At 43.1% G+C, this 26,702-nt stretch overlaps 1 protein-coding gene across 1 annotated transcript; it reads right to left on the reverse strand.

Annotated features, from left to right (window-relative positions):
• synj1 (synaptojanin 1) lies at positions 1 to 25,081 on the reverse strand. The gene is made up of 28 exons (XM_061085643.1): positions 25,002 to 25,081; positions 23,469 to 23,614; positions 23,239 to 23,325; positions 22,620 to 22,887; positions 22,128 to 22,353; positions 21,017 to 21,100; positions 17,697 to 17,758; positions 16,432 to 16,528; positions 15,306 to 15,481; positions 15,147 to 15,228; positions 14,869 to 15,021; positions 13,786 to 13,951; positions 12,682 to 12,873; positions 12,269 to 12,353; positions 11,802 to 11,942; positions 11,524 to 11,716; positions 11,055 to 11,213; positions 10,681 to 10,837; positions 10,398 to 10,524; positions 10,052 to 10,264; positions 9,888 to 9,966; positions 8,708 to 8,873; positions 8,420 to 8,602; positions 7,798 to 7,926; positions 5,288 to 5,334; positions 4,988 to 5,177; positions 4,604 to 4,905; positions 1 to 3,413 (listed from the first exon to the last, which is right to left on the reverse strand). Exons 2-28 carry the CDS (start codon positions 23,590 to 23,592, stop codon positions 2,430 to 2,432), a joined length of 4,872 nt encoding a protein of 1,623 aa, XP_060941626.1. The 5' UTR covers positions 23,593 to 23,614; positions 25,002 to 25,081; the 3' UTR covers positions 1 to 2,429.
• Between the last annotated feature and the right edge of the window lie 1,621 nt (positions 25,082 to 26,702).

The following is a 26,702-nucleotide window of genomic DNA, read 5'->3' on the forward strand; positions in this document are numbered from 1 at the left end:
TCAGGTCAACGAACATTTATTTTTGCATACATACAACATAAACGGCTTCATACATAATTGTGCAATCAGCTGTGCACTTAAAATATGGAACGTCGGGATATTGACACGAGTCGCAGCGTCATGTTTTCTCTTGAATACGCACAGAATATGTTCAACAACACAGACTCTTATACACTAGGGGGGGGGGTTATAGCCATAAAAAGGAACACCGACCTCACAAAAAGGAGCAAATTGTTTCCTATAAAATTTCCTCTCGGAACATGACGTGACACAAAAGCACTGGCTAGTCGTCTACTGTTAATGCAGATATAGGTTTTTACTCATAATCATGTGTTTAGATAGAGCGCGATAAGCATTATTCAGCTGGTGCTTTCCTGGTTCGCACGTTTTATCCTCCATGAACCATTGAAATGCTTTGAATTAAATCATTACTGTAGATCTGAGAAGGGAAGACACATCTGATCGGTCTTCATCAGCTGCTGTGTGTCGTGTTAGGGAGCACCAGGCTCTCACGGATCTCTTTTCGCTAAACTATTGCTTGTCGTCGTTGTCAACCGAGTGAAGTAGGTGAACAATGAAGTACTGACACGTCACCTTCGACAACACAACACACACACACACACACACACACAAGCACACCTTAAGAATGATTAAGGAATCCGGGGCTCTCAAACCAGAGGGAAACAGCTAGATATCACATGTGGAAGAATTTGACACCCAACACTGGGATCACACTCCCGTCTGGAATGTGTGCCGCACGGCGACCCGGGAGCAACACAACAAACAACCCGACTGGAAAACGTTCTCTGGCGACGCATTCAGGGTCCGACCGTACAGTGGAGTTTTTAAGAGTCTGTATACGTAGTGAACTTCCAGTAGCGCTGGAATTCTCACTCAGGTGGCGGCTGCTCTGAAAGGGGAATGAAGTCCTTTGTCTTGGATTGTTTGCTGTTTCGCATACAGTGGTGTTTTGTTGTCAGCAGACTGGAGAGCAGGAATACGATTAGAGCCACGAGTGAGTGAATACAGAGGCTGCAAAGTTCTGAACCTGTAAGCAAATATGTTCTTATATAAGAGAAGACCTCTGAGGAGGGAAAGCTCCGGTGTTCCACGGTTAACCCTGTACACACACTTACATCCAAACAGAAACACTGGCAAACACAGAAACGGACGATATGCACCTCAAACACGACACGTCACTTCTCACCACAGTATCAACAATAGAGTATTTAGAGTAAATGTTTTTTCGGAAAGTAAAAGCTTGGTGGATGTTCCCTCTTATTATTACGCACGACGCGTTTCACGTCACGCTCGCAGACTCAAATCTTCGTAGGAAGCAAACACACACACACACACACACACACAGACACACACACGAGCCCCAGTCTCTGAATCTACACCAGCACGGTTTGATGCTTTGGATAAATCAAGGAGGAAGTGGGAATGAGGAAGAAATCCCTCTCGTCGGTTCAGGTTGTCGTCTTTGTCGTTGTCGTCTTGTTGCACGTTCAGCAGATCAGTGCATATCAGGTACATTGTGCAAACCACTGATACGGTTATCACAAAAAACACACACGCACAATTAGCCAAGGGTTTCCATATTGAAAACGTTAATATATACATAACCACTATGTATAGGTGTTTGATATAGAGCTACAAAATATATTCAGCTAAGCAGAGCGGCCTATAGACAGAGTGATGACTGAGTAGAGAGAGAATGTGTGTTGCCATCAGGTGGACGAGCAGTTTCACTTTGACGCCGAGTCACGCCGCCGCTGTGGCGTCAGCGAGGAGGCAGTGACCGAACCCAGTGCAACATAAAAGTACATTCATGAAAAAAGCTAGCACACAATGTGACTTTTAACCTGGCTCCCCCTCAAAAAAAACACACTTACAAGTATATCTGTGTATCTAACTGCAAATCTACAGGACAAAATTGAGAAAGTAGAAGATGATCATCTCCTCGGATGCACAGATCAGTCAGAAACGAGGGATGTAAACCGCGGCGTGTTCGTTAATATGGAGGCAACATTGACCCTCGCAGGTGGAGGGGGGGGTGCTTCACAGCCAGAGACGTGTCTTGATATTGCACGGGTGCTTACACAAATGATTTGTGCGAATAGATATACTTTGTTTAACTGTATACTGTAGACACAGGCACGTCTGCTGCCATGGATAAAAAATAAACATCGGAACGATTTATATTAAAATAAGCGTAAATATCAGGGAACAAGCTAATATCTGTGCGGTAAGGTTGGAACGCGCGTCTCCTTATTCTGCTCGAGATATAAATCCTTTCCTGGGTTTGAGAAGGGGAATGGTCTGTACTACTTAAATACTGTCTCTTTTGTACATACACACAAACATATACACATTTTGTCATTGGTCTATACATATCAGGATATTCCCTCTACATATTAAGGGTGATCCTATCTTTCTGTCGACTCCCCGGAGAAGAAGCCGCTGTCACTGGGACCCTCTGGGAGTTTGGGGTTAGCAGTTGCAGTTCTGGCAGAGAGAGGAGGGGGGAGGGTGGGGAACGCCGAAGGGGGCGTGGACAACCAGTCGGGCTCCGAGTCGAACACGGAGCGAGGAGTCTGAGTTTGGGGCGGGAGGGAATTGAAAGGGACGACCGGGATTTGTGGTGTTTTTTCCGTGGTTGGGAAATCCAAGTCATCGTCGAAGGTGACCCACTGCTTGGTTGGTTTCCCCCCCGGTGGAGGAAGCTGGACGCGAGGTGCAATGGTCGGTGGGATGGAGGAGGGCGGTGCCAGAGGCAAGGCAGGAGCAGGGGATGAGTCGGAGGTGAAGGGAGCCAGAGGAGCCGGGGCAGGAGTGAGCAAGGATGAAGGTGTAAAGAGGGACATTGTCCTCTGGAGCTGGGAGGCGAAGGAAGGAACGAGTGGCTGAGAGAGAGCGGGTATGGTTCTCTGAGGGTTCGATCCCGGGGGGGGACGCTGGACGCTGAAGTCCGGGGTGAGCGAGCGGTGGTGCTGCGAGAGCGGACCAGTGAAGGGATTGGTGCTGTTGGGTCGGGCAGGAAGCGACTCGGTGGGGAAGGGGTTGGGGGAGGCACGCAGCGTCTCCTGCGAGCGACTGCGAGACGGGACCGGAGGAGGCGGGAGCAAGGTGGAGGCCAGCGGCGACGGGGTGGAGAGGGAGGAAGAGGAGGATGAATCCAGCGCTTGCAGGTCTGACAGAGCGGAGGGCTGCAGGGAGAAGGATGAGGGGAGAGTGCTGGAGGAGGATGTGGATGGAGGGACAGAGGGGGGGGCTCGCAGGGAGGAGCCTCTGGTCAGGGACTGGGTCGTGTGCCAGGAGGAGGAGGAGAACGAGGAAGAGGAGGAGAGGAGGGCGACGAAGGGGTCAGGCTTCCATTGTGCTTCGTTTTGGAGTCCGTTCAGTCCATTGGTCTAGACAGGAGAAAGAGAAAATACCATTATGAATACACTGTAAAAGATTATTGGAGAATCTAATCTAATTGATCTATATCTATAATGAATATTGTTTATAGCTGAGATTAAAGAAACCCTGAGGAGCTTTTTCTCATTAGAGATAGATTTTTGGAGGCCGATACCAATACAGGGGGGTAAAAAATTTTCGATACCAATTTATACATAAAAAATATTTTCACCACAATGGACAAATGGACAAGAAGGTCTGGCTTGCAACTCATTGGATGTGTGCAGCTGTTTATCAAGGGTATTTTTTAGTTGTGTGTACTTTGATTTGACTAAAAACAACGAGGACGTGATCTTTAAAACATTGATCCACATCGTCACTGATCCAAAACTCCGCAGGGTGCCTTTAATCTACAAAAAAAAAATACAAAACAAATCTAAACTTGTGTTGTGTTAACCTCACTAACAACTGGTGTATATATCACAGTGCACATACAAACACTAACTCTAATACAAATGAGTGAAATAATACAAATTAAACAAAAATGTCAAATCAAATCATGAGGCCGTTGCATATTTGCTCACATGAACCTCAGCGAGCAGATATGAAAGGACGAGTGAGGGAAACATGGCCGACAACAGACGTCACATTTTCATCTGTTTTCTTTTTTTTTTCCACCTTCATGTCATTTATGGTTTGAAATGTCGACCGACAAAAAACAAATAATGCCCCATTCCGTGGTCCTGACACAAAACAACGCTGAAGACTAAAAAACATCCAGGTTAAAATAACGTGCGAGACGCAAACAAAACGAATGATATTCAAAACACGAGAATGAGAGAGAAGGAGGAGGAGGAGGAGGAGGAGGAGGAGGAGGAGGTTACTGGGTGTATTAACATCAGAGCGGAGACTGTTGTGCTATGGAGGATGAGACGGAAGGGGGGGGGGTGTAATATCAAGTACCTGTCACCCTGAGGGCTTCTCCGGCTTGTGAGAGAGAGACAAACGTATCAGAGAGACAAAAGCAGGAAGAATGACACACAAGCTCGCTCAGATCATGACGAGGCAGAAAAGAAGCTCAACACTCACAACCCACCTGCTGCAGTTACCGTAATGCACAATGTAAAGGAGCAGAAATTGAACAGGAATCTGTGGAGCTTGACTTTCTTAATCGTTGAATGAAACGGAAGTTGTCACTCACCTGTGCAGCTGGGGCCGTCTCAGGCTTGGCGTCCTCAGGCGGCAGTCCGTGAGAGGAGCGGGAGCGTGGGGGGGGTTTGGGAGAGGATAGACCCTGCGGAGGTCCGGCTGGGGGGGCGGCAGCAGCAGCAGGAGGAAATCCTCCTTTGGGATGTGCAGCCTGCTGCGGCAGGAGCGGAGCTTGAAGGGTGGGCTGGATCCGTGGGGGGAGCTGGGCCTGAACTGGGGGGGCTGGAGACTGGGGCGTCATCTGTGATGGAGCCTGGGGTCTCACGGCAGGAGGTGGTCCTGAGAGTGGAGGGCCTGAGGGAGGGAGCAGAGCAAGAGTTTACATTCCCTGCACCACATGAATTAACATTCTCACAGGGATCATCTTGTATAATACCCAGAGGCAGGTCAGTGGGTTTCTCCAGGGCCCCGGGCGCAGGTCGGGGGGCTCCAGGGTGGGTGTCCGGGATGGGTCGGGGGGCCCCTGGATGCATTTCAGGTATCGGTCTCGGTGCTCCTGGGTGAGAAGGTTGTGGTGGGCGAGACTGGGGGGGAATACTGATCACCCCGGCTCGAGGAGGGATATTCTGGAAGAGGAAGAAGGGAATAATAAATAGAAAGACATTTAGAAGTTGGGCAGGAATCAGGGCGAGAATAGTCACAATCCTTTTCTAACAGGAGCAATTTGTAATCTCACCGGTCTGGGGAAACCTCCAGGTGCAGGAGCTCCTGCTGCTCCTCGAGCTGAAAGAGTTAAGACAGAAAACCAGCGACATTAGAAACAGAACTCCCTCTCTTAAGTATTTATCAAGTCCCAGAGAGAGGCTTGAGGAAAAGCAGGCGCGCTCAGACAGATGGGAGATCCTGGAGACTGAAAAATACCCCAAAAAACACCTGGAGTCCACTGAAAACCACGGCCCCAACCTAGTACAGACCAAATTCCTTTTGCCTGACTTCATTACTAATGATGACTCAGGTCATTCCTGAGCTGCAGAAGCTCTGGGAGAGAGGCAGCCCTTGTTCTCTGAGCCAACTGCTACCACACGACTCCTCTTCTGCTGTTCTCTCACTGAACTCCTCCTGGAGCCTGTGAACACGTTCTCACGCCGCTTGGATGTCTTCATTCTGTGTCACACTTCACCGAACAGCCACCTAACGTAAGTCAACCCTGGTAACCACACAGTCACACACACACACACACACACACACACACACACACACCCTTTACTGGGACAAAGGGTTTTAGCTAAACACACACACTCCATGCAAATGGGTCAGGTGATGACGGGCCAAGTCCCCAAAAGGCTACGCAACCAAACCTTATCCTCCAACCTGAGACAGGCTCATTTTGTGTCAGGGGCATGAACACACAACACAGGGTCATCACAGACCCCACATCCCCTGAACAAAGACCGGCTTTCATGGGACAAATAATGGAGTAACAACCCTTTTGCCCCTTGTGGTTACGTTGGTGCTAAGTGAGGCTGCGTCCGGCTCTGAGGAACTCACCTGCAGAGGGCCGAGGGAGAGCCGGGCTTTTTGGTCCTTTGCAGCACAAAGGAAACCAAACCACATTACTGTCATACACAGAGTGGGGGTGCAGGCGTTCCCCCACGACAACACTTTACAAGAAGCACTAGCAACAGCAGATGGTGGAAATAAAGCAGCAAAGCGGTGAAGTCTGAGATGCTGTGAATCTCAATATTTACTTCCTGAGGGACTTTATTGCACATCTGTCCTGAGATTTGCTTTCTGACCAAAATACAAATGATTGTAATGGTAAAATGCACCTGACACCTGTTTGTTAGGGTCTTATAATCACCACTGGAAATTAAATTTGGTCTCCTGGGAACAAAATTTGAATTTCCTGCAGTGGCACAGTAATTGTGAAAGTAAATTTGTTCCCCCTGGTCCTTTAACCTCTTCCCAATTTATTCTGCATTTAAATAATCTAGTTTTTCAACAGGCTACTAAGCACATCTCTCTCTCACACACACACACACACACAACTAAGGTTGCCCACAAGGATGCACAACTGGTCAGCGGTGAGCCATCAATATTTAAACAGTATTACTAACATTGGTCACTTGGTGTAAGTCTACAGGGATCAGGTGACATTTAAAAACCAAACACCAGCGAGCCGGTTACCTTCACTGCCTCTCCTAATGAGCAGAGGGCTGGGACACTCGCCACAGTCTTGAAGTCAAAGAGGGGAAAAGGTATTCAAAAAAACAAACCAACAGATCTTCATTTAAACACTTCAACTACCAGCTACTGTCAGATACATAAGGGCAACACTCTCTGGGTCAGGGACAGTTAACAGAACTCACATATACACCACAGAAGGTATTTCACTAAAGACGTTAATATCACTACAAGGCCAGCTACATTTTATCTACAACTTCCAACACCTAAATCAGATATAAAGATGACTCATTAGTTGATGCACAAGCTGAGCAGCATTCCGAACTGAACCATAAACTCCAAAACCTCATGAACAAACTTAATCTAACACTCACCCAGTTGAAAGGCTGAGGCGGAACCCGAGGGCGGCGCAGCAGCGTGTACAAACATTCAGATGCAGGAGAGGGTCACGTCATTTTGATATTTCAGTGAATAAATACATTTTCCTGCCTGCGTGTTAAAATATTATTCAATCGTTGTAAAGGAACTATTTCTATGAGGATGCAGCCGAGATGCAAAAAAGCAGCGAGGTCTTAAATACTCCAACAAGCTGTCAGCAGTCATACGTATGTGCAAGGTCAGGTTCCACAAACTCAGGGGACACCTACAGGATATGTAGCTCTACATGTAGGATATAGAGTCTGCACACACAGATCGGGTGTTTCATCCAATCAGAAATCCCACAACACACAAGAGGTGCTCAGTCTAAAATGACAGCTTGCTGAATCCGCACTAATGCAATGTGCTTATGTGTGTGCAGCAGCAGATGGAAAAACAGCAGCCACTACTTTGAATGCACATAATCACAAAGTTCTACAGCAGTGACTTTACCTCCAGAGTCCCTCCTAACTGGAAGAGGACTCATGCCTCCTTCAGGAATGAGTGGAAGCAGTGGGACAGAGGTGAGAATGTAAATACCCCCATTTCACATGAAGGGTGTTATTAAGATGCTCTGATTAGCATTGGAGGAGAAAACTAGGTTTTAATAAACTGTATACACAGGGGTCGAGGGTGATGATTTACCTGAAGGTGGAGGTGGACGCTGGGGGGGTGCTGGTCTGGCCGGAGGTGCGTTAGGACGAGGGGGGGGGGCACGCTTGGGCTCCAGGCAGAGAGATGTGGGGGCACCCGGCTGGAAGTCCACAGGAGGCCCTGGAATTAAAAAACAATGGAGAGAGAAGCAGGTTTACACATGAAAAGGGAGCGGTTCACCTGAGAACAACCAGACATGTGTGCGATTGCCTCATTTGAGAACTTCCACATTAACGCAATACACAAAAGAACCTTTATACTGTTTCCACTACATTCCAACTTCTCTGGAAAAGTGCATGACTTAATGCCATTAAAGTAAAAAGAAAGAAAAGTGCATGTCTTCACACCGTGTCATCCTTCGGTTTCACCCTCATGCACAGTTGTGATTTAAGGAAAGATAAATCTAACACGGCACACAGTTTAAAACCGCTCTAGTGAACACACCACTTCTAACTCTAGACACACGTGAAATTACCTGAACTTCCTCTCCTCACTGATGATGGACTTAAATCAGCTTCCATGCATCACAAACAGAGCAAAATTACAGTTTATATTCAAGACCACAACCCGGACATATGATTGGTCTACACTCTGATTTCAGGTGTTTATTCACCTTGCGATGGTCGGGAGGGTTGCTGTGAACGACTGGGTCTGCTGGGGGTGGAGGGTTCTCCCTGGGTCGGGGAGGAGCAGGGGCTGCTGCGGGGGGACGGCAGAGGTGATGACCCGGGGCCGACGCCGGCTCCAGGCTGCAGGTGCTGGGGAAGGATCTCCTCCACCTCCTCATCCACATCACCTGGTGCAGGCAGGAGGCGAGAGGGCAGGAATTAATAAACATAAACAGGAATACACGGTATACATTTCTGATGATATGGGGTTGGGACTACAAGCGGCTGCTCACCCTCCATATCGTAATCATCGTCGCCCATGTCCGTGTCCTCAGCCAGCAGAGTGGAGCTGGCTGAGGTGGGGATACTTCCACAGATCCTGTCCACGCTCATCTCCTCCTCCAGACTCTTGATCCAGCCTGGACTCTTCAGGTGGATGTCAATCACTTTGCCAAGGACCTAACCAAGAGGTGGAAGCAAAGAGAATTACTTTGCCATACAACTTACAAAACAGTGTTTCACAAAAACATAGAAATGGGTACATATTCAATATTTTGTATGTGAAGACTCAGAGGAGCATCTTTAAATCCTGGTGTTGTACCCTGTACAACACTCCGCTCCATATACACTTACTTCACATCATATGTGATATGTGTTCATATAAACCATATTGATATTATATATCATTTTATACAATAATATTGTCTTTTGCACACTCTGTCTACATATTCTTACACTCATAGTATATTATATTATCTATTGTATAGTCAAATACTTATATTTATACCTCTACTATATATCATATATTATATCATACTCTCTGTATAGTCTTTGTATATAAGCTTATATACACATATTTATACATGTGTACATGTTATAATTATAATTATTATATTACTATTATATATACTGTTGCTGCCATTATTACTATATACTGCTATTATATTGGTAGAATTACTATCATATATAATATATATTATGTTATATTGTATATTATATATACTGTACTATTTTTATATACTGTCTAACAATAACATTACCATCATATCATCAGTACTATTACCATCATCTTGCCACTGCACCTTATCTACCTATTTATCTTGTGTTTCTGTTTTTTATTCTTTCTACCTCAATATTTTTTATTTTATTCTATTGTATTGTATTTTATTGTATTCAAATATACCGGCTGCTATGACGACTTCCTTTCCCTTCGGGTATGAATAAAGTTATCTATCTATCTATCTATCTATCTATCTATCTATCTATCTATCTATCTATCTATCTATCTATCTATCTATCTATCTATCTATCTATCTATCTATCTATCTATCTATCTATCTATCTATCTATCTATCTATCTATCTATCTATCTATCTATCTATCTATCTATCTATCTATCTATCTATCTATCTATCTATCTATCTATCTATCTTAAAGCTTTGAATTATTTTAAATTCATTTGTGACGACTTACAGTGGAAGCACAGAGAGAAAGAGCAGCGAGAGCAGAGTAACCTTCCAGGAACGTCACCCACATCTTCTCCTCAACAAACCTGCACAAACAAGGACACCATCAATGTAGTCCGACCAAATAATGATGGTCAAATACGTCTCTCTGCGTCAGGAAGTCAGGCTCACCTGATGAGGATGACCTCTCCAAACTGAGAAAACTTGTCCAGCAGCTCGTCTATGAGGGCATCGTCAAAGTAGTCGTCGGGGCCGGAGGTGCAGAGCGACACCAGGATGGTTCCGTCTGGAGGCCCCTGCATGGCAATGACATCTTTGTAAACCTGGTGCCGAGCATCTGGGTCCACCTCCAGGATGTCCACGTCCATTATCGCCACCACAGGCCTGAAACCAGACCACACAGAAGGGAAGTGGTTACCTTTGCTTTAGCTCAGATTAGCTTTCACTTGACACAGATGTGACATAAAGAGAAATGAAACAACTTGGTCAGCTCTAAAAATAAATATCCTGTTGTTACCTGTGGTCTGAGGTCTTGAGCTCAGCCCTGCCATAGTACTTCAGAGTGCCGGGGTACCAAGGGTTGTCTGGATCCTCCTCATTCTCCCCAGACGTAGCAGCTGCATCAACTATATTCATCTCGTCAGCTACAGGCAGTGCAAGAAGTACATTCACATATTAAGTATTCTGAAGTTTTAGTGCTGTGGTGTTTAGTTTTGACTGATGAACCAAAGAAGGCAGGATCATTTACGCCAGTGTTGTGAGATCATTTAGGTTTGTACGACAGTGGCTCTGTTTCTCACCTGTTTTGTCAAAGTTCCACTTCCTCCTCTTCCAGAGTATACGGTCAGTCCAGGCTGGGGTGCGGCACTTCTCACTAGTGTCATAATCTTCTGAGAAGAGGTCATACTTATAGGTGGGAGCAAAATCTAACTTTCCCTCGATAAAACCTCGGAAAACCTGCGGGAGAAAAGAGCATTTTATTATCAGCCTCAGTGTAAATGTGTGTTTTTCTACTGTGCTTTTTTTAAGACGTAAAAACATAAATCCTTTAACTGCTGTCAATAAAAACATATTTTTCACAGATCTCAAATCACAGTAAATCACATGTTTTCTGTTGATACTTCATAAACAGTCAGTAGTGCATGTAAATATGCATGTATTCTTTGGTTCGTACCAAACCAGCATTCTTCTGATCCAACAACTGGTCTCCAGCTGTCAAGGCCTCCATGTTCTGCTGTTTGATGAGTTCCTTTACTTCCTCGTTGGGCAGGCTGATGCGATAGTTAAAGTCTCCACACCAGAACACGTAATCGTGCGAGTAAAGCAGTCGACCCTGGGGGAGACAAGACAGATGCAGTTCAGCAAAAAGGAGAATGAACAGTTGCTTTTTTAAAGATTATCACGATGTTTACTCCACATTAACACACCAAACGCTCTCTTTCAGGGGGAAGATGGTGGATTGTATAAAACTAATTCTGGCTCTTTGACTTTCACCCCTCTGTCTACACTGGAACAGTTCACGTCTGCAAATATGACATCAGTTCCAGGCAATCAATACAATGACAGTATGACCTTGAGACTGTGGCCTCCACATTATAAAACCTGGATGATGTAGCTGATGGATGAGTTCATATTATTATTACCATGGGGAAGCTGAGTCTGCGCGTGATCTCATTGTAGTCGTCATTCCTCTCCTTGACCTGTGATTGGCCAGCAGCGAAGTGGGAGCAGACGAAGCAGATGCTGGTGGTGTGGAACAGGAGGCGGATGGCAACACCACCTTTATTGCCTGTGGCTCCGCCCATTCCAGTTTTTACAGTGTCTATGGCCACATCCCTGGAACACAGACCACATGTATTAAAACACCTGTGATAACAGTACAATTCTACGCCCTTCTCGAGACAACGTGTAGAGGTCATACCTGATGAAGGGCGCATGCTGTGGGCGGATGAAAACAAACAGACACACTCCCACCAGCTGCTCTGAAGCCAGCAGAACATATTTGTGGTCACGTGAGAGGTTTTTTTGGAGCTCAGCGGCCCACAGCTTCTGGTTCGTGGTGCTGAGACAAGAACAGAAACATGTGTTATGGTGTAGAAATAGTATAATACTAGAAAAAATACAGTAACTGTAATTATCAACATTTTAAATTTCAAGATTTTACATCTGGATTAGTCTTGTCTGATCAGACCTACACAGTACCACTACTGAGTCTGCACATCCATGGACATCAGGGTTTTTACTTACTGCAATATATGTTTATATAGTTATACGATGCTGGAGCATAGAAAAAGGACTTGATATACTTTATGTAACCGAAAGGAGAAACATCTCAGCTATTTCCTTATCTCGTCTGGGTTATTTCCAGCTGATATCTCGGACACATACCTGGCACTGACGATGTTGCCGGCATTCAGTTCAACCATTTCCTCAAAACCGATGGCAAATATATCTATGGGGTTGGCTTTGCTGTCTGTAAAGACAAAAAATACACATTAAGAAAATAAACTAAATTCAATTTATATAAAATGCAAACATAAATGCAATTGTTTTTTGGATTGTTTATTCTGTGAAACAAGATTTTAAAATTTGGCACATATCAGCAATCAAACGTGCTGATACCGATGGCTTTTCTGCAATATTCTACTCTATAATGGATTTAATAAGTACAACATATGCTACAGATAAACTTTATATTTCCTAGTCAAACTGAAGATTCATCCCTGTGTCTTTAAATGAACACATTATAGTTGCCTCATGTCACATCCTGTCCACAGTAAACGCAGTTATAACCAACGTACCCTGGAACTCAGGATGCCCCGCCTTCTTTGGAGCATCGAGCAGCCAGTCGTTGAGCGTCTGGTTGCGGAAAGCAATGCTGCGAAACTGTTTACCCCCGTTCACATTCCAGGTGCCGACACACACCCGGATCTGCTTGGGCATTGTGTATTTATGGTAGTTCTGACACATTCCCAGCAATACCCTTGGGGAGGCTGCAGATGGGAGGAGAGTGTGATTAGAGTGTGAAGTGGTGGAGTGTTTGTGGGTCTGTCGGAAGGGTGGCACACAAGGAAACTACAAACATGGGAAAACATCAAATCAAAACCAATGGGAGAGTGACCAAACACAAGAAAGGAAGTCCAAAACAATGGTCGGAAATGGGGCACAGGAGGAGGAATATACATTTTGTTATCAACATTTTATCTTTACTTTACCGACATACAGATAAAAATCAAATAATCAACATTGGTAATGGTTTATTTCACTCTCTAAATTTTCCCAACAAGAAATGTAAACCTCTTTCACTGTTGTAGGAGTCTGATAAAATACAAAAGACAGAGTGTTAAACCACTACCAACGTCCACTGATGAATGAATAAACAATAATGAGTAGGGAAACACAGATGGAAGGACAAATACAGTGCGTGACAAGAGGATGAAAACATCCATCCACTGGGGGCAGTCTTTCAGTTACTATACCTGATTGTAAGACGGGCTCAGTGACTAAGATTGTGCGCAAGAGCAGGAGGGAGAGAGAGGAGAGAAGGGCGGGTTAAACCAGCGCTTGAACAGATAGAGCCAGCAGAGCAGTGGGTCAGCAGTAATCTAACTGGGACAGAGGGCTGGCACATGGAGATTACACGTCCCACTTGACGTGCCACAGACAAACCCTCCTGTTTCACAGAGCAGCTTGTGGCTTACAGGGTTACAGACACGCATCAACATATTCCAAAAAATTCTTCTTCCCTCATGGAGCCAAAAGGAAATTATATTCGTTGTTATTACAATATGTAAAAGCTACAAAAACCCATTTGTAATATTATACTATTTCTAAGTAGATTTTGGCCAAATATCTGTTGAATCCTATAAATAATGCGTTATTCTCCACTTGTAGTAAATAATTACCGTAAAGACTGGAAGTGGTGAGCAAGGCCCGAGCTTTATCCGCCAAATCACTGTTGAGTGTGGAGCCCAGTCTCAGGATGTCGATCGCCTCTTGCTTAGAACTGTCGAAGAAGTTGTTCTGGATGGTCCTCGTCACAGAGCGAGCTCCGTCTTTCAGCTTCCCAGTCTACAAAACACACACAGACACACACACACAATAATTAAGATATAGTTGTTCTAATTACAGTTGAAGTGAATGAGAAAAAACCTCAAAGAGATTCAAGTCATTTGTACTCGTGAACCGACCACGATGGATCAAAACTGCCAGAGATTGAGTTGTGCGACACAATTTGAGTCAATTCCACATGGCAATAATTTGAGATGATCCCTCCAGTTTCAACCAATCAGGACAGCAGATGTGGCCAGTTCAAGCAAATGATACCACAGTGAGAAAAATGATGAATGAAATGTAAATCACAGAAGCCTCCAAGGAGCACTTAAGAGTTCCCCAGTTAAAAAAAGAGAAATAAATTTCAAGGGAAATAGAATCAGGTTTTTAGTCGTATATTTATATACGAATAGAGGTTCCAACTGTCCCATCCCATCATCATTTGACCCACAGACACTGCAATCAATAATGCACCAGATATAGACCCACAACTCAAATACGACATCAACGCACTGGTTAACTTACCAGACAGGTGCGATGTCCAGAGGACGGCAGAAAGAGACAGCACACAAGAGTTAAGAAACGAAAAGCACTCACTGCTGCTCACAGAGGATCAACTGCACATTCATGCAGGATCCTGTCACTGCATGCACAATGCACAACTAGATAGGATTTAAGTGCCTATCAAAGTGAAGAACTGTTTAAAATACTGTACAGGGCTTCAGCCTTATTTCTGGTTGTGGCTTTTAATGTCTTCCCTTTAAAAGCTTCATTCATTAGGCTGTTAGATGTGAGCTTAACTGACGGCTGATTAAGTTCCTTCCATCATTCCAAATTCATAGAAATCCTACATCAAGTGCAGCCAGACAACCTGCTGTGCACTACATGCTGCCTAAAGTGTTCTTATTATGAGTCATTGGAATTGAAAGTAGTACCTTGGCCTTCCCGTCCAGAGCCCCGGTGCCTGCATAGATCTTACTGACGGAATCTCCATTAACCGACCACATGGTCCTGAAAACCTCCTGGAACCGGGCCACCAGCTGGGGTTTCTCCGTCAGGCTCATTTCCTCCAGCTGCTTCGGCAGCATCTGCGGTTGTGAGGAGCAGAGAGTTAGACGGGAAAACATCCTCACAAAAGACAATGTACTTTGAGTGGAGAAATGAAAATGCGATATGTTATAACAACACTACAGCTTAGTGTTCAGACTCCTACCTCGAGGGCGAAATAGGCTTGTACACTGTTAGTTCTGTCCAGGCAGTCCAGGCAGTTGGTCCTGAGGGTCCCACCCTGATTCCTACAAAGTCACGTTGAAATGAAGAATAACCCAAAACCCTGAACACTTCATATAACATGTTTGTATTTCTTTCTCACCTTGTGATGCCGGACTCTCCGGAGTAATAGAAGAACCCGCACTCATCTACAAACTTGTTGACCTGGGGTTTCAGGACGCTGTGAAGTTTGTCTGCTTTGCCTCCCTTCACATTTTGGTGGTAGTCAAAGTTCACCATCTTCACTGCTGCCGCATGTTCCGACGCCTTTAGATGACTCTGGAGAAGAAAGACGGGAAGAGGACTTAGTCAAATAAACAAATTCAAACTCAATGCAAATAATGTTACACAAACATGTTGTGTGTGAAAGATGCATTGCCTCTACAACATGTACTTTCATTCACTGTTATAACAACCAGTGACTTGAATTTGAAGGAAATATTTGATAATCATCTTTGAAGATGCAGGTCATGTTTTAAGATGAACTGCTGTTGACATCTGGAACGCTTCCTGGTAAATTGAACCAGATCGATTTGACATTTACTTTACACTGTCATAACTTTCTGTTATCTGTGACGTAATCATTATGAACTGTGCAGCCATAACTACTGTGGACTGTGAAATCTGCTGTCTATATTATATTTATTAATTGTACTCATTTGTCTCAGGTCATTTTAATTGCATTATATAATATGTGTAATGTGTTATTTATAACTTTTATACACCAACCAGGACCAATGCTTTTACTTTAATTGTAATTTGTACAATACAATAACAATGAAACTTGAGTGCTACACTAGATCTTTATCCGTGTCTTATACAAGAGACAACATGTGTGACTAAGTAGTAAACCTGCTCTTCAGTATTACCCAACATAGTGGGGCTTTGAATCTCAACAGCAAGTGTTTTGTGACAACTTCACGACCACAGAGGAAAACGTGACCTGACTGGAGTTCATGTTTTTGGGCTAACTGATCCCTAGGGAGTTAAAAAATAAAATATTTTATAGGGTTTGATACGTTAGATCCAGGGAATCCCTCAGTAGAAGAAGAGCAACATTCTGTCTGGGGCAGTAGTGTCCACCTACTCAAACGAATTCCTGCGTGTTGCAAGTGTGTGGGTTTACAAAGAGCGTCTGTCCTCCTGACACACATTGTGTTGTGGACGGATTCGGTCATGTTGGAGGCAATTAGATGAAGCTGTGCATGTCAGAGAATGGCTCCTCTCACCTGGAACGCTTTACTGAGCATGTGTTCTCCTTCCTTACTCCCCAGCAGGTTGAGGATCACCTGCTTACCGTACAACCTCCGCAGTGCAGTGAAGTGTCTGGAAAACATACACAATCCCATAATAAGCACAGGCTAGTCAGTGGTTACCCAATACATGTTCTTTTCCTTTTTAAGCTTAAAAATACTGAACACACAAGACGTCTGAGTCATCAACAACAGCTTAAGATGCAGTGACGCAGGTTTACTTGTTTTGTAAAGCTGAAGGTCTGATAGAACTCAAAGTGGCATAGTGCAAAGCAAGGGTACGTAAAAGAAAATAGTGCCAATCAATCTGGTATAACTGGTTAGGAGCATCATTCCAAGTGTGAAGAAATTATTGATTTGATACAGTCTGACTTGTCTGGACATAATAAAGAAAGTGAGCTCAGCCCTGCAGAGACCGTCCTCTATAGTCCAAGATGTCTTGTTATCAAACAACCACCAACTGTCTCTTCAAAGCTAGACAGCCACAGACAGTGTGGTTACTGTGAGGCTGATAAGAGCGGCTACAGACAGGTGATAAGCAGGGCGCTATCAGGGTGTGGCCCAGTGATTAGGGTTATCATCTTCCCTGTGGAGGGTTTAAGCCCCAGTGGCAGTCCATCAAACTAATTACTCTCTGCTGCTGACCCTGCGTCTGTATTGTGTCTGTAGATATACAGTCTCTGGTCTGTAGACAGGGAAAGGGCAAATTTGTGATAAGATAAAGGGATTCATCCTCAAATGTAATGTTTAAGGTAAAAGTAGAATCCTCATGGGGCTTCTTCCAATTATTTGTATTGGTGGCCAGACAAGATGTTCTTTCAATAAATCAGATAAAAAGTGATTCTGAAAGAACTCACAAACCTTTAATTAGATGCTTTGTAATAATAATTTGACTTTCACGAGAGGTGGGCCAGAACTTTTATAAAAGGAACTTTCTGCAATAAACATAAATGAGAATTTACTCAGGTCGACAGCTAATCAAGGGCTCCCAATGTTTCCTGTCCGTTCCCTGCAATAAACCTGTCTCTGAGGACAAGACTTCAATTAACATTGTCTCATTCAGGAGTCTGGAGAGCTTTTCACTGCTGTAATTAGGGCAGTGGCTGCAGCAAACATAGTATTAGGGTGTCTGCTATGCTCTTCTAAGGAGTGGTGCTCAGTTGGAGGCCAGATAAAGCAGCTGGACACACACAGACACACACACGCTTGTGTCCACATATGACACAGAACGTTTTAATTACCTTTCGAACGCTGGTGCATTAGCCTCAAATCCCCTTGAGAGTTTGACACGATGAGAGCCAACCTGCAGAGAAGGGACAGTCACAGAAGACAAAAAAGAGACAAGTCACAAAGTCCTCCTTTGTCACAGATCAGAAGATGTAAAAAATACTTTTTGCAGATGGCCAGAAAACCTGTTGTTGAAGAATGCATTTGGGATAGAGGTTGAAGTTTTAAACAACGGTTTAACAGCGGAAATGAGACCATTGAGTCCAAAATAAAGTATGAAAGTGTGGAGAAGGGAAACAGCGACACAGGGGCGGCATGGGAAGATGTGTCCGTACACATTAAGACACCGAGCAGCAGAGGAATATTGTTGGTTATCTCTCCAATACCTCTCCAACACCTTTGTTCGAATTTTCAAGGTTTTATTCTTCTACATATTCTCTTATTTTGATCGTATACTGGCTAAATTTGGACAAACACCACATGACTGCACCTTGACAGACTGAGCAGGACACAAGCCCAAAGGAAACCAGCTCATTCCACACTGCAGGTCCTTACTTGTTCCCTACTCCGTGAAGGGATTTCTACTTCTTTAGGTATTTTTCCTTATTAGGTCTTGTTGTACTCGACCACCTCTCCACACAGGCCACACTCAACTTAACGGACTTAACTTGTCACAACTATGGTCTTTACTGATTTAACACAGGGACCCGTTTGATAGCAGGTCTCTGTGCCCCTCCCTCAATGGCACTGACCTGCATCTGCTCAACAAAGACTTCAGAAGATAAGATGCAGTGACCAACCAGCCGAGGAGTAAACAGTGTCTCAGAGTCTAATAGTCACTTGGTTACATGTGGAACACAACATGAGTAATCTGAAGTAAAATGTAGGTATTAAAACCCTATAAAAAGGTAAAACATATATGCAGTTGATTCGATAAAGTATAACATGACCTACAGTCTATTCCCATTTGAGTCTATGTGGGTTTAAATGCGTCCCACCTTAGGCAACCTTCAGATTGTGGGCGACATTACATTTGTTATCTTGTTTATTGCTCATCACTTTTCTCCTTGATGCATCGAGCTTCAATAAACCCTGCAAACACTTGGACATTGAAACATGAATTTTAATAAATATGTAAACCTAGATATCATCAGGGGGTTGAAATATTAGGCCGAAACAAAAACTGAACAGACGTCAGGTTGCAACATTATTGTCGTCTCAACATGCGTTAGATTTTAGACAATAATTCTATTATGTAATATGAAAACTTGCTTTTAGGGTGCATTTATATCACTGTTAGGGTATGCATTTGTGCTTATTAATTTTTAAATGTTTTGCCGGTCTGGTTGTTTTGTAGTTTAGCTGCAACCTGCACGTTGGTTGAACCAGTATCATGTGAGAGGTTGAGCCATAAAGCTGCTATTAACCCCTGGGTTGATGAAATGTCAGAGAGGAATGCTTCTGCTCAAGACATCTGAAGATCTTCCAAAAAGTCACAACCTTTCCTCCACACCCATCTCTGCTTGTGGACAACCCCCTCTTCTTGGATTTATCTTCTCCATCATTTTAAATCACCCTTTCTTCCTGTCATCCTATTACCAGCTAAAAGAAATCCACAGCCCTCCTGCCCTATTTTGGTTCAGTCGGCTTTTTCTCCGACAGGACTTTCCTTTTTAAAATCTCTGGTTTCTGTCTTTGGTTATTTTTGCCCTTATATTTCCCTTGCTTCATATTCATCTGCTTCAACGTTTGTGCCTATTCTGGCGAAGCCCATGTTTGGCAGGGCTTAACAATTAGCTCCATGCTTCTGCCATTTTGTCACTCCTTCCCATCTCTGCTGTCATGCATGTCGTTGCATATTTAATAACTTCCAGAGATGGCATCGGAAAGGACTCAGGTTACAGCTGTACACCTCAGACCAAAAAAACACCCCAAGCTCAACATATTTCCCCCCATCTTACTTTGATTGATCTATAATATTAGTATTTATTAACCATGTATTCGAAGGTTTGTCCTTGAATCTGTAAATGACTGACTAATGCCTGAAGTTATCATTTCCAACCAATAAAATATTCCACAGATGTTTTATTTTCTCCAAAACAACCATAAAAATAATTTGATTTTATTCATCAACCAGGGCTCTAACAACTGACTAAGTGTGGGCAATCCTACCACCTTATCGATTTACATCATTCCTTGCAGGGTTTTAAAATACTGCACTACAGTTAAGATTCAGAGACTAATTCATACGTATTTGCAATCTACACTAACTGCTTAAAGATCGATGACTCTTCTGGATAAAACTATCCAAGCTATCTGAAACTATCCAGCTCAGGGAATGAATTGGAGAGAGCGGCGAGGAGAAGGTAAGCCTACAAGCCGCAGTCGGTAGAGGGGGATAAGAGCTACAACAGTGTTGTAAAAGCAGGACTACAGTTTGGTCTGAAAACAACCGCCAAACCAGCTACCCTTTGTTTGAACAAAACCTTTGCGGACTGAATAGGTTACTAATATGACCTTGGCTTGTTCCTCTACATGACAGAACAACTCCATCCATCCTAATTATTCGTTTACACCTATCCAGTTGTCAGAGGAACATTAATAGCCTCAGTGAAGGGAAGTGGTTTGGGGATGTTTTCAGACCAGGCTCTCACCTGACCAAAGAAGTTTGGGAGCTGAGGAAAACAGAAACATGCCCTTTACCAACCACTATATCTATGATTAACCTTAACCCACGTCTGCTCTAATCCACCAGTCTGTGCAATGTCAGGACAGGAGAAGGAGAATCCCAGTGATGGTGTGTCTAGTATAATGGATGATCCTAGTTCTTACTGTAAAGCTCTAAATTGGTATTTTCTGGAAAGGAACTACGTATGGGACCTGAATAAAAATCCACAATGGGCAAGCTTTAGTTTTCATTCCTGTTCTTTGGCATTGCACAGAGCAACACCCATCCGCAGTAAAGAAGCGCCAGCACCACACAGAGCAAATAAAGAGGGTTATACCAGGTGGGGGTTTTCATCCGGTCCACTAAGGTTCCGATTCTCATTCAGATGCAACAAAACACCCTTAATGGACTTTTTCTGAACACAGCATGGACAAAATGTGTTAACATAGTGTAATTACACTGGCTTAGCAATTATAAATGATTGTTTTTTGTTATCCTTGTTTGAGGGAATTCCACAGGTTTCATCAGAGTTCAGTGTTTACACTTACACTATGCACACAGAGTGAGTCTCAGCCATATGACATTAAAGCCTTTCATGATTTTCTTGATATATCAAAACCTCAGAATCCAAGGCTGGCTAGGTGGAACAGATTTTGTTTTCATTACCTGGATTCCTGGCTGTTCCCAGAAAAGAGGAATGGACCCACGGATCTGTATGAAGGAGGACACTCTATCATCCAGGAAAATAACCTGCGATAGAGAAAGGAGAAGAGGGGTCAGGTTTATGTACAACGTGACAAAACATCTTTACTTTAGAAAAGAAATCACTAATTTGAACAGTCGGGATACAAAAAAAACACATAGCTTGTAATAAAAATATATGAATCTTGAAAGAAAGACAACTAACCACCTAACCGAAGACAAAAGAAAGTGACAATAAACTAAAAACCACAGTGAAGTGGATACATGTGAATTTCTCTATGAGAAGAAAAAACATCACAACAGAGGTTGACCAAATTCAACAGAGCACCTGACAACACAATGCAATCCAACACAAAAACCCTGCAACAGCTTCCACAGTTGCCAAGCTTATAATGTTAATTTTCTATTGAGTATTGACACTGAATCTGTGGTAGTTATTGAAACTGTAATTTTTTTGATTTGTACTATCATAAACTGAGCTGTGATCGTAGTACTTCCAGTAACTGCGCCCAACCTGCAGCTTCCTGTTACTTTGCTCAAACAGGGAACTTCGAAAAGGGAAAATGTGAGTGAATTATTAGTCATTTTCCACAAAGACTAGAATTGTGAGCTTTCACAGCCACATAAACACGTCTTAGGCTAAAATAAAATACTGACTGACCATAAGTTGCAGGTTTATTATTATTATCCTGTCAGTGCTATCGTTGACAATGCACCTATAATTATAACGGCTAAACACAATGTATTTACAGTGATGGTGCACGTCATTAGAGCTGTTTCCCCACAAGACATCCACCACATTTGCTCCTGACCAGTCAATAGATAACCAGTATTTAAATAGAGTGCATCAACCAAGGTCATGGGCCTGGATGAACAAATGTACACGATACATTATGTAAACATTAAACTGCCTGAAGCTGCTCAGTGTGTGTGTGTCACTGTCTCCTGCTCTGAATGGCACTGGATGAACAAAGAAAACACCGACTATAATCTACTAAACCTATTGGCCCTGCTGCAGTGAAGAGATTTATTACCACCAGAGACCCTCGATAAAACTGTACAAGGTCTTATTCACCTGTTCAGTCTCCACGAAGTTGGCGACCTGTCCATCGTCGTTTGTTCCCCGGACATTGAATCGTGTGCCGGCTCGCTCTGAGCTGAGGCGGGAGAAGATGCACGCCTTGGCCTGTTTGTGACCTGCATAGATGGTCCTGATCTCCACCCCCCCGCACATCAGCCTCAGCAGCCAGTCCTCACAGTTCACTCCGTAATGTTTCAGGTGCAGGTGAAGAGACTGGTTCCTTTTTGATTCATAAAGAGAAGAAATCAGCAGGGAAACACATAAACAAATTCAGTGTGAACTGTTCATTTTCACACCTTAGCTGCAAATCCCACAGCCCCCACGTCACACTTTCACAAGAACTCACCACAAATGGAAGACTGGGCAATTTGCAGAACGTGTATTTAGTTCACATCTACATCTTTTGGTATTTTACAAGTCAAATTATTGCCTGGTCTTCTCAGAAATACAGTTACTCTGAAACATTAAATAACTTCACGTGCTTACCAGAAGAAGCGGTTGTCTGTAGAATCTTCTAGGATCCTGCGACGTGCGTTGAGACTCAGGTCCATACTGACTCCACTGGCAGACCAAGCAAAGTAGAAGTGTCCTGAGTTCAGGACCTTCCGCACCTCAGCGATCCGGTCCTCGTCTCCTGGATCATTCTTCAGTGATATAAAGTCTGTCTGTGTGACCCTGAAAACCTCAGAGTCCTGCACCTTCCCCACAGAGCTGCATCCTGTCACCACCACCAGACTGTGGAGCATGGAGTCCCCTGCAGAGGGAAGGTGGAGCATCAGTTATACCACTAATACATGGTAATTACAAATAATACAAAATACAAATCAAACCCTAAAAGACAAAGAAACAATAGTGATTTCCACAAAATCCCCGGCCAGTCAAATCTCAGCCATCTATGAGCTTTAATCTTTTCCACAGCTTTTTCAATGTTGTGATAACAAGAGACTTCAAGGTCACGTGGAGGACAGAAGGAAGCAGCTTATGAGTAACCAGTGACAAGCCTTCCCAGTCATACATGAACCTAAGGGTCAAATCCATGACCAGACACAGGACGTTTCTGAGGCAACAAGAATGAAAACATAGAGAAGACGATTCTGCAGCTTACCCAAGTTCAGGCGGAGGACGCCCAGGATTCCATAAGCGTCAACTATCTTGCTGTAAGAACTTTTAATGGCCTCTTTCTCTGCAGCCGCTAAAAGGTAAACAAAGGAGACACATTATTAGAAAAAGCTATATGAAACCTGGGACCTAATCATAACACAAACGCACATCTAGAACTCACAAACTACCAGAGGTACATCTTATCACACAGGACAATCAGACAAGATGCCTTACACAGAACAGCAACGGCTCCCGATTCAAACATGAGACATTCTTCCCTGGTCCTGGTTTCCACTAGGACGCTGTAGGGGGGCGGGTCCAGCTTGTGGTAAATGCGATATCCCTTGCTGAACGCCATTATTGATTCAGAAAGTTATGACCTGGAGACCAAAAAAAAGAGAAACGACAGCAGATCAGACACAACACCTGTGACAGGAGGAGGAGGAGACCAAAGCTGTGATTATAGGGTGTTTATAGAGTAATCATGGGGCTGGGCGATACAACCATAACAATAATCATTGCAGTAATATTTTCATCTATAGAAATATGACAAATGTTAAATATAAATGGAGTAAAATGCAGTAAGGGTGATGTGCAGGGGAAAGGACTTTATTTGTGCAACATCTTTGCATCTGATTAAAAATGTGATATCTTGAATATAAAGCCAAATAAATTCATACTAGGCAATATCAGTAATTATGAATTTCAAACAACAACAATAACAGTCATAATCATCACTCTTATTATTGAGAAGACAATAATAAAGCCTTATTCCTAGAGCAAAGGTCAAGTGTTGTTTCTTTGGAGTTTTAAGATGTTTTAGCTTGTTAAGTGGTTGGTTTTAAAGTTAGACATCAGATTTGTAAAAGGTTTTGTTGTTTAAAATAACAAACTTCACTCAGGAGCAAAAAAACTGAGAAATCTGAAGCTAAAACATCTTAAAACTTGAAAGAAACAACAATTTTAAGCACTACACCTTTGCTATAGGAATAATGCTTTATTATTGTCATATTAATAATAACAATAGCGATGATTATGAATGTTATTGTTGTTGTTTGCAATTCATAATTACTGATATTGCCTAGTATGTATTTATTTGTCTTTATATTCAAGATATCACATTTTTAATCAGATGCAAAGATGTTGCAAAATTAAAGTCCTTTCACTTTTACTGCAGTTTAAATATTTGGGGTTTTATTTTATATATTTTAATGAATAATAAGGGATCGTGCAGCTAATAGGAAATCAGTTCCAACACGGTGGATGAGAGAAAAGCTAAATTTCGCAATCAAGTTCGATTGCGGAAGTGGCGACGCAAACCACGAATGAATCTTAATTAATAATTAATAAAAAGTGAATATCGCAAGGTGAGCATCTGGAGCTCCGCGGTGCGATGGACGTTCCTTAGGCCGGGGGAACAGCATCCATCCTGGGCACCGAGAGTCACGACTTCCCCGCCCCGGCTCCCGCTCACCTCTTACCCGCCTGTCGGGCTCTGTCCCCGGCAGGAGAGGGACCGAGACACCCCGGTGAGACAACCACAAGGTGACACAGCGAAAAGCAGCTTGCGGTGTATTTAACGTTAGCTGGACGTGTTAGCTAAGCTAGCTACGTTAATCACAGGGAAGGCTAACGCTGGCTAGCTTGTTCGGTGACGGTCGGTACCAAGCTGCACGTCCGGGAACACGAACCCCTACACTCCGGGATGAACACGTATATTACACACATAGGACATCTATAACATAGGGATACGTGCACGCATTTTACCAGGTTTGCGTGTTGTGTTTAAATCACAGGAAGCTGCAGATGATGGACGCCTCCTTACCGTGTCCCCCCGCCGGGTTGGTTGTGACTCCGCCGCTGTCACAACACAATCCGTCCCGGTGTGCCAGGGCCGAATGGTACATTCCGACGCAAGGCACGCCCACCTGACGTTACCGTAATATTTATTTATTTATTTATTTATTTATGTATACGTTTGTTTCATTCATCGACCAGACTAAACTGCAAACACACCACATATTTCAATATTTCTGCCCCTCTTTAACGAATCATTGTCATTGTTGTTGTGTTGTTATGTTCATATATACATAGTTTTGCATATATATTTATATTCATACTTGAACATGTTAGTTAAATGTTTGCTTAACCTTGTTCTGCTTTGTTGTCCTTGTTTTGTTTGTGTGTGTGTTTGTCTATTTCTCTACGTTGAGAAAAACCAGAGTCGAATTCCTTGTATCTGTACCCATACATAGCCAATAAAGCTGATTCTGATTCCAAATTTCATCCCTCTATTAGTTCCTAAGTTACATTTCATTTTAAACCATTCAAAGAAACTCACAAAATGATTTAACTGGCACAAAAAAACTAACCAGAACAAAACTTAATTAACCCTTTAAAGGTTCAGTGTGTAGAATTTAGTGACATCTAGTGGTGAAGTTGCATGTTTCAGCTGAACACCCTTCACCTCAACCTCCACCTCTAATCATGAAAGAGAATTTGTGGTAGCTTCAGTTGAAATAAAAACTCAAAAGGTGTTTAGTTTGTCCAATTTGGTCTACTGTAAAAAAAACATGGCAGCCTCCATATAGAGGACCAGCACCGGATGTAAATATAAAGTATTTACATATAAAGGGCCGGGCCCATTCTAGGGTTAAGAAAACAACAATTCGTACAATTTTGATAAAACACACTTGTGAAAACATCAGAAGGATTCTTTTATATTAAATTTCTGCCAATGGATCTAAACCTTACACACTGGACCAAATTACCTGGAATAACTACAATATCTCACAAATTCAAAATCACAATCAGATGTGGGTTTTATCGTAAAGCAGATTTACACCTACAAGGAATTTGCTGTGGTCCATCTTTGCAATAATAAATATATAAAAAATAATTAACAAAAAAATAAATTAATACTGGAAAAAACTATAAGCACCAAAGACTGTGAAATACTCTGTAGGTGAACACTAGAGACTGGATTGTGAAAAGTACAGCTTGTCCATTATTGCCCAGTGGCAGGGACCCCAGTACAGTCCAGTCATAGGGTCCCAGTCCTTTCTGATGAGCTAGTGTAAACATTTTACCAGTTTAATTTCACAACTACACGTTTCATTTGCGTTTTGTTTTTATGACAGTGAAATAAAAGGGTTGATTAATGTCTCCCTAACATTTCTCCCTGCCTGGTTGTGACTCCTATTCTGCTGCTGTTTCAACAAATCCCCCCCCAGAGTGCAGGTATAATGGTACATCCCAACCTCCCGACGCAAGGCACGCATGCGTGGTGGTACCGTAATACCTAGTAATGTGGCAGCGCACGCTTTTATATAATGATAACTGACGCGTTTATATTGCGCAAATAATTAATCTTTAAGTAAAATGTATTAAAACAACGGTTACGCGTGATTCCATTCGATGTTAATAATCAAAAAAGGTCGCGTTTTGATAATTAACTTCGGCTTTTCT

This window comes from Limanda limanda, chromosome 14 (assembly GCF_963576545.1).
Source record: "Limanda limanda chromosome 14, fLimLim1.1, whole genome shotgun sequence".
Classification (NCBI taxonomy): Eukaryota; Metazoa; Chordata; class Actinopteri; order Pleuronectiformes; family Pleuronectidae; genus Limanda; species Limanda limanda.

Bases quoted from the DNA above. Each gene is read 5' to 3' on its own strand.
- synj1 (XM_061085643.1), bottom strand. From the start codon at position 23,592: ATGGCGTTCAGCAAGGGATATCGCATTTACCACAAGCTGGACCCGCCC. The intron at 11,717-11,801 runs GTATGACCTCTA...TCTGTGTTCCAG, and splicing joins CAGCATGCGCCCTTCATCAG to GGATGTGGCCATAGACACTG. The intron at 7,927-8,419 runs GTGAATAAACAC...TTTTAATTCCAG, and splicing joins ACCCTCCCGACCATCGCAAG to GGCCTCCTGTGGACTTCCAG.